The following is a 10,561-nucleotide window of genomic DNA, read 5'->3' on the forward strand; positions in this document are numbered from 1 at the left end:
ACATGGCTCACCAACAATTTGGGATATAAAATGACATAGGTGCAGTGATGTGAAAAGTTAATGTAAAGCAGAATTTAGAGTGGAGTTAGAAGAGACACTTTTCTTATTTTGTCCTGAAGGTAAGGAAACATGACAAATAGAATAAAAGCATATAGCATTATTTCAGGATGTCTGAAAATTTTTTGCCTCATTTCATTGTCAATAATTCCTTTCCAGTCATACATTATTGCCTCAGATAGCAACGTTTTAATTTCTTTTCAGAAATGTTTGTAGTTATTCCATCTGAGCCTGGAGATCAGTCAGAGGCTGTTTTTACAATGATACTTCAATTTTCATATCCTCCTCACAAACATTTCTAAAGTTTTCATCATTTACAGTAATTTTACAGATTTTAAGTAATTCAGCATTTTGTTTAGAATGAGAAGATGAGAAGAGACGAGATGGTCGACATGCGCAGTGAGTAATTAGAGTGTGACGTCATCGAGTGCAATCCAACATGGCGGCACCCTGCTTGTAGTACAAACTTTTCCGTCAGACGGAAAGAAAAAACAAAACAAAAGGGAAATTAAGATCACCCACAACGCTGGAAGAAGAAACCATTGAAGATCTTCAAGCTTACTTGGATGAGTGCTACGACCGTCTCGTCATGCCGAAGCTGCTCAAGCTGCTTCATCTAAAAGAAGCCGTCCTGAGAATTCTCCACCCATGAGTTCCTCGCCGTCCAAACAGTTCGAGGACATCCTGGACAGCATCAACACCAAGCTGTCCAGCTTCGATGCCCGGCTCGCTCTGGTCGAGGTGCTCCACCGCGAGTTTCAGGCTCTCCGGGACTCGCTGGAGTTCAGCCAGCGGCAGGTGGTGGAACTGACCACTGAGAACCAGGGACTTCGGGACAAGGTGAAGTCACTTAATAAAGGACTGACCGGGCTGACGCAGGACAACAAGAAGATGAAGGAGTCCATCCTCGATCTCCAGAGTTGGAGCATGCGGGACAACCTCGTCTTCGCGGGACTGCCTGAGCGGGCGGAAGAGGACCCCGAGACGTCGCTGCGGGACTTCATGCAGGTAAGTCTGAAGCTGCCAGCCGACACCGTGAGCAAGATCACCTTCGCCCGCGTCCACCGCCTGGGAGCAAGACGACAGGACAACCAGCGCCCGCGGCCCATCGTCGCCAAGTTTGACCATTTCAAACAGAAAGAGCTGGTGAAGAGTCGCGGCAGGGAACTACGAGGGACGGACTTCAGCATCAACGACCAGTTCCCGAAGGAGATCCTAGACCGCCGCCTCCTGCTTTTTCCGGTAAGAAGGAAGTTAATCGCTGAGGGATCCCGAGCCGTCATCACCGTGGACAGGCTCTATGTCAACGACCAGCTGTTCCGAGACCCCGCCGTCACCCCCTGGCTCTACTGATGGTCCTCACAAGCTGAGTATAACCACTCTAACACACACACATCACAGGTTTACTCAGGTCCAGGTAAGTATTTAACAGTAACATCATGAACAACGTATATTAAAGCGAAGCTAATTAATATTACATCATTAATGTACACGATGTTTGCTATATTGCTGTAGTAATAATTATTATGGACTTGCACTGTCAGCACTGGGATATGAAAAAAAAACACACACACACACTCACACATACAGCATTAGAGAACCCACCTAGAAGATGAGTGTAGCTAGGAACACGCTCAGGTTTGTCACCTGGAATGTACGAGGAATGGGCACGCAAATAAAAAGACAAAAAGTTTTCGAATACTTAAACAAACTACAGGCAGACATTGTCTTGTTACAAGAGACACACACACCTACAACAGGACATCACAAATTGATATCACCACAATTCCCTCACACATATTCAGCTTGTTATAACTCCAAGCAGAGAGGCGTAGCTATATTAATCAACAATAAAATACAATTCTCTTGTAAAGACACAATCACAGATCCAGAGGGAAGATTTATAATTATTCACATCTCTCTTCAGAACATAGAGATGTGGATCGCAAACATCCATGGCCCAAATGTTGATGACCCCTCCTTCTATCATAATTTCTTCACCACCCTCTCAACACACTCTGACAAAACACTGATAGTGGGAGGAGACCTCAACATCGCCCTCAATCCACAAGTAGACAGAGTTAGTAAAGCAGCAAACACCCGACACTGGGAATCTACAGACATAGTCCAACAGTACATGAGTGACTATGGTCTTTGCGACGCCTGGCGCACCTCTCATCCCACTCTTAAAGAGTATACCTTCTACTCAGCAGTGCACCAATCCTATTCACGCTTAGATTACTTTCTGGTGAGTAAATCAGTGATTAAAGACACCTTGGACACACAGATTCACCCCATTACTATCAGTGACCATGCACCTGTCACTATGACAGTTACTAATAGAACAATCACCCCTCCTATTAGACAGTGGAGATTTAACACATCACTGCTTAAGGATCCAGACTTCTGCACATTCTTTAAAAAACAATGGTCAATCTTTTTAGAAACAAATGGCCTGCCTGGTATCTCTCCCTGTGTCCTCTGGGAGACGGCTAAAGTTTTCATGAGAGGTAAAATAATTTCTTACTCCTCATACAAGACCAAAAGGGAAAAAATAAAGGAGAAAGAACTGGAAGACAAAATCAAAACCATGGAGACAGCTCATGCTGCCTGCAAAGACGACAGCCTATTAATGGAACTAAGAAAATTGAAAATAGAATCCCTCTGGCCCCCTCCCCCGGTGGGGCGGGTTGGCCCCTGCTGCTGCGCTCCGGGTCTGCCTCGCTCCCGGATTGGGGGGAGCGGGGAACGGGAGGGCTCCGGGTTCTGGATGGATGGTTGACTGAGAGTGACCTCCAGGGCCTGGTGTGTGTGTGTGTGTGTGTGTGCGCCAATTGGGGGGGGGGGGGGGGGGGGGTGCCCTGGCCTCCGGCCGGGCTCGCACTGGGCCCTGCGGGTCTCGGACTCTGCTGTCTGGCTGTTGAGTGGGGTGGGGGCTCCTGCCCGGGTCCCCTTACGGCGCCTTGTCGGGGGGGGTGTGGCTCCCCGGGTCCTACGCCAGCCGCTCGGGGGTGGGGTGGGGTGGGGCAGCGCGGGGGGTCCAGCTGGGCCAAGGTCCTAGCGACGGGGGGACCCCCTCCCTCAGAACCCTCCCTGCCATACCTCACCTTATATTACTCCACAATAGGGAACAGTGGGGCGGTGCCTAGGTGGGGGGTCCGGGCTACTTAACTGCGGTCTGGGTCCTCCCCCGACTTTGCACCACCCACAATTTTAACCACACTTAGTCACGCAGGGTCTTGAGGGGGTAAGCCGCTTTCGGGGTTCTGACGCTTGTCAGCGGTAGAACGCCCGGGCCCTGCTACCCCCCAATTTTAAACCGCACCATAGACACACACATTGCATCCACCTCTTCAAAACACAAAGACAGACCCTTACATACATCCAACACACATATAGGGCAGGGGGAGGGCGGGAGACGTGGCTCCCCCCAGCACCTCCCGCTGGGGTCCCGCCCCGGCCCGGGGTGAGTGTGGCTGGAATGCGGGGGGCGCGCTCCCTCGGGCGTGGCGCTCGTGGGGGGGCTGGGGTGCGGTGCGCCTTCTCCATTTGCTGTTGGATTGGTGGAGGTTGGGATATCGCGGTGGCCGGGTGGGGGCCCGGCCGGCGGCCTGGGGGGCGAGAGTCATCATTCCCCCCCCCCCCCCCCCCCCCCGAGTGTGTGAGTGTGTGAGCGTCTGAGTGTGTGAGCGTCGGTGTCTGTGTCTGCTTCGGGTGTGGGTGTCTGTGGGGGGGTGGGTCTATCAATCAAGATCGGGGGGAGAATCATCGGGCGGGTGGGATATGAGGCTCCTGGGGGTGTAGAGTTGACTGTCCTCCGACCGGGGCCGGCACGGGCCTTCGCTTTCCTGGGTCTGGGGGCGGGGCTGGTCCGGGGCGCGGCGGCTGGGGCCGTCTCTGCCTTGCCGGGTTGGGGGGCCGGCGGTGGGGGGGCCGGCGGGACTCGCCGCCGGGGTTGGGGGGGCTCTCGGCCCGCTCGGCCCGGGGGCCCTGCTCCGGCCTTTTCTCGGCTTGGGGCCCTGTGCCCTTTATCCTTCTCTTGTGGGCTCCTCTTGCCTGGGCGGGATTCCTCTCTGCATTCTCCGTCGGGTGCTTTTTTGGGCGGGGGCGTGGCTCGCTGGGGTCTCCCCGGGCCTGGGGGGCTGCCGTCTGCTGGGGTGGCGGTGTCTGGGCCCGATGGCCTCGGACCCCGGGGTGTCGCTACGGGTCCCCCCACAACAGTTCCGGTCACACCCAGTGGACAACACACACACACACACACACACACACACACACACACACACACACACACACACACACACACACACACACACACACACACACACACACACACACACACACACACACACACACACACACACACACACACACACACACACACACACCTACTCCTCACGGAAGGTGCTTCTGAAGTTGCTTGTTCTCTGTCATCATTTGCTCAAACTTTAAAAATCATGTTCCTCTTTTGTTGTTGCCTCTTTGTTAACTCATGTTCCTGCTTCACGTTACTGTCTAGATAGGGCTGCTCAGGCTGGTTAATCTAAGAAATCATTTTACTGTCTAGATAGAGCTGCTCAGACTGGTTTAATCCAAAAACAGTTGGAAAGTATTTGGATCAGTGTGTTAACTGCAAATAATATATGTAGCACAACAAGGATATTGTATGTTATCCCCCTCCCCCTCCCCCCCCTCAACTTCTCTTCTCTCTCTCTTTGTGGGTTCCCCCCCGGTTGTGTACGGCAGCCATGCCAACTTCTGACGGAGGAGGCAACAGGCGGAGACTCCAGGTCTCTCCCTGTTGCAAGACCAAAAACTGTTCTGACTCCGAAGGCTCTCAATCACATCACATTGTTGGCCCAAGTTGCCGAACAGGACAAGGGCAAAAGAAAAAAAAATAAAAGAAAAAATAGAATGAGAAGATACATAAAGGTATCTAAAGAAATTCAAGATCTCCTTCACCATACTTTTTGGTTCTAAGTATTCTTCCCCATTCATTTTGAGAATGAATCTTTTTTTTCTAGGCTGTTTTTATAAATGGAATGTGGAATATGATGGGTTTTTTTCTCCTTCCTCAATCCACTTGGCTCTGGACCTTATAAATGCACTCTGAGCTTTATTCAGATAAAATCTACCTGGATGTACCTTCCAGTGTACTTGTGCTTCCCAGAACTGAATATGATCCATGAAGCCATGACGTAACTTTAGCCACTGACGTCACTCTGCCTTATATATATAGCAGCGACCACACACAAGTATGGCAGTGACCATAAACAAGTATGTTGTCAACCACAAACAAGTATGACAGCGCCCATACGCCGCCATTATTTGATACCGCACTGGCAGGGTTTCAATTTTGAGAGTATTATGGCGCTGACCGCGAGCAATTATGGCGGCGACCACTAACAAGTATGTCAGCGCCCGCAAACAATTATGTCAGTGCTCGTAAGCCACCATCTTCCATCTGTGCTTGATGTAATTTCGTTGTACTGAAAAGTAGAATGACAATAAAATGAATCTTGAATCTTGATACCGCACTGGCGGGGTTTCAATTCTGGAGAAGTACGGTCGCACTGCGGACCATGTACTCCTGCCTCCCACCTTCAGAACAAAATGGCAGAAGAACGTAGCAGCGATCACAAGGAAGCAGCCATATTGTCGGCCATCTTGGGTTCCCCACTGGCAGCATCTCCATTTTCCAGACTGCTTAGATGTGCGTCTCTGCTGAGAGCTGCACCAGGTTTTACACCAGTGTGGTTTGGCTCTTTGTTCTGAGAGCCACAACCTGACTCATCTTCTGATGAACCATCAGATGATGTGTCTGTTTTAACTTCTCTCTCAGAAGTTTGGATTTGTGACCCAGTAGGTTCCGTGTATGGAGCCTGATCGTCCCTGGCCTGGACCTCCTGTCGCAGGCAGGAGTTCTCCAGCTTCAGCTGGGCATTGTTAATCCACAGCTGCAAATTGTAAAGTTGCAGCTGGGAGAGCTGCTCCTGGGTTTCAAGAGCTTGCAGCTCGGTCTTGCGCTGGTAGAGCAGTGCAATGTGGCCTAACACATCCAGAATGGTGAGCTCTACCTGACCAACTGGGTTCCTCACAGAGCTTAACAGCTGCCTGATCTTTGCTTCACAGGTCTCTGAGCTGTAGCTGTTGAGGTTTCTTCTCTCCTCTGTGGAGAGGCATAGGAGACCAGCGACCACAGTCTGCAGGGCTGGGTCATGTGGCTCGCGAGGAGTCTCTGCTCTGAGCACACAGTGTCGCTGACTACTCATGGTAGGAGTCACGCGAAAGCTGTGTTTGCGAAAGTGCCAAAATGTTGTTAATGCACAGGTGATGGATACACCTGTGGCTTACAAATCTATAGGTCGCTGCTGATGCACAGGTGAGAGCTGTACCTGTGACTTACACACCTATAGTCTATGCTAATTGCTCTAGCTGTATCCTCTCAAATTAACAGGGTGTTTTTAGCACCTGAGACAAGCAATAGCTGTGTTAGTGTACTTTTAACTCTGCCAGAAACAAAACATGCATGAAAATGCAAGAAAAAGGCTCTAACCACTTCACAAACACAACTGACTTTGCTTAGCAGTGCTGTAAGTGTTCTTCAAAAACTAAGTTCTGAAAGAAACAATGTTATCAATTGGACAACTAAAAAGACAATTCTGTACACATTATGTAGATATTGTGACAATACTAGTTTTAAAACAGCCTCCCACGGGCGGCTTGCTGTCGTGCAGCCCTCAGGGCACAATTATGTGCAGTCCTTTAGGGCAGCATTAGCAGTGCAGTCTGTCCATGGGGCACCATTATGTTGGGATTTATGGTTGGTTATTAGCATTAAATTACTGTAAGTAATAGATTACTAAAAGTAATAAATCACTGGAAGTAATTTAGGAAAAATTGTAATTATTAATGGAAGTAAATGGTAATTTACTCATTAACAACTCCTAAAGTAATCGAGTAATTACTTAAAAGTTATTAATTTGCATAAATTTGTAATTTATGTATTAACAATAAATTGGGGCACCACCAGATATACTGGAAATAGCTAATACCAAAATATCAGTCTCGTTTGTAAAAGATTTATTTAAGTTAGTTAATATTTCTGCGTAAAATACAACAATCTTAAATAAAAGAGGATGGTATGAGATCTGAGCACAGACTGTTACAAACCAGTGAATGTCAACTATAAATACACAATAATTACCAGGACTCGTTCAATTCAGCTAACAGGCCTTTATTAAAAAAAGTGTCTTAATTCATAAATAATTCAGAAATGATCTCATAAATTAACACATTTAAGTATCAAACTTCATCTAACGCGAAGATCTAATCTACTAAACAGCAAACGCTATGTACAAAGAGTGTGTGTATGTGTATATGCGTGCGTGTGTCCGTGTGTGTGTGTGTGTGTGTGTGTGTGTGTGTGTGTGGTCCTGCGTGATGAGGGCGAATGTGTGTAATGACCTTGAACGTCCAACAGGTGGAGGCAGACGTTGGCGGGTCAGTGTGAGTGGGTGTAATGACCTCGAACGTCCAACTGAGGGAGGCAGATGTCGGGTTCAGTGTGGTGACCGTGATAACCACTGGGGGCGTGCAACGGCACGCAGAGGGATTGTGATGACCCACGCGACCACGAGAGGCGTTTGACTTTTTTCTCTCTGGGGGCTGCGGCGGTTGCTTAGCGACCAGTAAACAAGACGCGGGTCATGCGCGCATGTGCAAGGGGGTCTCGTAGCGGCCTGGTTCACCGAGGCAGACTGTGTTACAATGACGCTTGGACAGCGCTGTCGGCCCGGTTCTGAGCGTCTGAGTTCTAACTGGATGTCGGAACATGCAGCCAGAACTCTGGTGATCGTGCAGATGTGGTTTAGCGGCACAAGTTAGTGGTTCGGGTGCAAAATGTGGCTATGTGTGTGCGTGTCTCTAATCGCGATCAGATAACGCGAGCAGCTGCGGACGCGCGCATGATGTGTTTTGGCGAGGTTCGGTTCCGAACCCTGGTTCCTCCACACAGAGATTGAAGTAGCTTCTGGAAGCTCACTTGATTCTCTGGTTTCTGCGGTGAGGAAGCGATGGTGCAGGCGAACGTCGTTCATGCAGAGCTGCGGCCTTATCAGTAGCACATTAAAACACATTGCATGTTAGCTTCAGGCTAATCTAACAACACTGCCCAGACCAAAGCTCTTACTTGGTCGTTGTGCTGTGTTGTTTAGCACCGGGTGGTGTGTGTGGCTCTGTGAGGCAGTGGTAACTTGTTACCGGTTCTGAATTCGGCGTTCCGAAGACGGGGAGACGCAGGTTTGCGTCACACCGATTAAAAAAAACTGAAAAAGGAAAAAAGAAGACGTAGTCCAAACTGTGTCCTGCTCGAACAGCGGGCTGCACCTTGGTTTGGTTCTGTGGTTCCACTTTGTGCTCTCTTTTCCGTCCCGATGCAGCAGAAACATGTGTCTCGCTCGGCGGTCGGGGATGAGAAGCGAGGAGTGGTTAGTTGGGAGGCAGCGTCACTAAGTTGAATTTCGGACACCGCAGGTGAGTTTCTATTGGTTTCAATCAAGCCCCCCTTGTGTGGCCCTCCTTGGGTCATTGCCTTGCTCTTTGTGGTTTTACGGCCTATTTTATTGTTCCTAGTGTTTGTACTCTGGGGGAGAAACTGCTGGAGGAGTTCAATGGAGCCCAACAACTCTGTATGGTAAATAAGCCTGAAACATCATATTATATCTATCAGTCATAAGAAAACAGTTGTTGCTGGGCGCCATGTTGAAAATTTATGATGGCTCCATATGCAAATCTTTTTGGACTGCCTTTGGCTATAAGTGTACCAAATTTCATGCTTGGACCACAAAATGCACAATTGTTTTGGTTGTCTGCTGCACTAACCCTGAATAGTCAGTAAAAGTATTTTTTTTTAATGCTTGAGGCACCAAATAGAAACATGCAACATGGCTGAATGAAACAGTCCTCAGATATAAATATAATGCTAAGTCTTTTCCTTACTTCCGAAAAGTAGATGGGGGACAGACGTGGCTTCAATTCTAACGTGTTTATAATCAGTTTTTGAGAAAAATTTGTCTGAAACTCACCTCTGTTACAGGGTGTGACTGAGACAGACATCAATGAGCTGGAGTCAGCGTGATACAAAGGTGAGGACCGACTGCCTCAAAGCTTATTGCTTTCGAATGTGAGGTTGTGAATGTATTTGCTCCTTAACAAACTGTAAAAAGGTGTGACTGACCCAACAAGAGGTGTGTGTGTGCGTGTGCGTGTGCGTGTGCGTGTGCGTGCGTGTAAAGGTTACGCAGGCGTGTTACCTCTCTTCCTCCAGCAGGGCCCCTCCCGGATTTTGTAAGAGACGTTGATGAACTCCAGGTCGACGGCAGAGCGTCTGGGGAGGTGGGAGAAACGCTGAGCATCCGTGATCTGGTTCTCCACCTTCTTCAGGTGTGTGAGCATGGAGGCCTCCTGCTGGAGCTGCAGCTGACTGCCTCCATTACACACCACGCTCTCCTCCGTCGGGATGCTCACCAAGTCCAGTTCCAAAGCCTTATTGTCCATCCCAGCTTTTTGACTACAGGTCAACAGAAAGGATGATGAGGCACAATTAAAACTCACAAAGTCCTTCATGCTGGTTTTGCACCTCCAAATGGGCTTTTAGTGCCTTCATGGCACATTTGAAGTCATTTCACCAAAGTTCTCCATCCACACTGAGGTGGATCAAGCCAGCTAGTGCCACAAACAATACATATAGAAAGATACTGTTAGGAATGCTGCGATATTGCCAAACAATATCCACAGGAGAATCACAATTCCTGATCATGATATTTCAAGAATATCATAACAATAAAGTTATGAAAACTTTACTAAACAACAGATTCCTCCACTTTCACCTCTGGGTTAGACTTTTTTTCACTAAACTAACACCAATCCCATCAACTCCTGCTGCGCTTTGTCTGAAAATGCTTGCATTTGATTGCTTCTGTTATTAAAGTAAACATGTACCTGCATCTAGAGATGAGAGATTTTCTCTGGTTGGAGTGATTTTTATTTAGCAGCAGGAGGCAATGTTTCTTTTCTGGCAGATTTTCACCTGGTTGACTGTGTAGCACTAACCAACATTGTTCAACACCTCAAACCCCAACATGCAGACTCGACATTCTCCCCACAAAGGTTTTTAAAGATCACCAACACAAAGAGGGTGGAGCACATTACATCCGTGCTCCAATCCCTGCACTGGCTGCCTGTGTGTCAAAGGATTGACTTCAAAATCTTACTTCTGGTCTATAAAGCTTTGAATGGTCTCGGGCCTAAATACATCTCAGATTTATTTGTAGAATATAAAACCTCCAGACCTCTGAGGTCCTCAAGAAGAGGTTTACTCAGTGTTCCTAGAGTCAGAAACAAACAAGGTGAAGCAGCTTTTAGTTCCTAATCTCCTCACCTGTGGAACAAACTTCCTGAACACCTGAAGACTGCTGACACACTCACTTCTTTTAAATCAGGACTT

At 48.4% G+C, this 10,561-nt stretch overlaps 1 protein-coding gene across 1 annotated transcript in view; it reads right to left on the reverse strand.

Annotated features, from left to right (window-relative positions):
* The window catches only part of LOC308107619 (ATP-binding cassette sub-family G member 4-like), a gene marked incomplete at both ends in the record, with an annotated part of 47,439 nt that extends 37,827 nt beyond the window's left edge, over nucleotides 1-9,612 (reverse strand). Inside the window, one exon of the mRNA XM_080460044.1 lies at nucleotides 9,369-9,612. Coding sequence (XP_080316170.1) covers nucleotides 9,369-9,612 — 244 coding nt within the window. The remainder of the gene's footprint in view (nucleotides 1-9,368) is intronic.
* Between the last annotated feature and the right edge of the window lie 949 nt (nucleotides 9,613-10,561).

The sequence above is a fragment of the Lipophrys pholis genome, assembly GCF_963383615.2.
Source record: "Lipophrys pholis genome assembly, chromosome: 3".
Classification (NCBI taxonomy): domain Eukaryota; kingdom Metazoa; phylum Chordata; class Actinopteri; order Blenniiformes; family Blenniidae; genus Lipophrys; species Lipophrys pholis.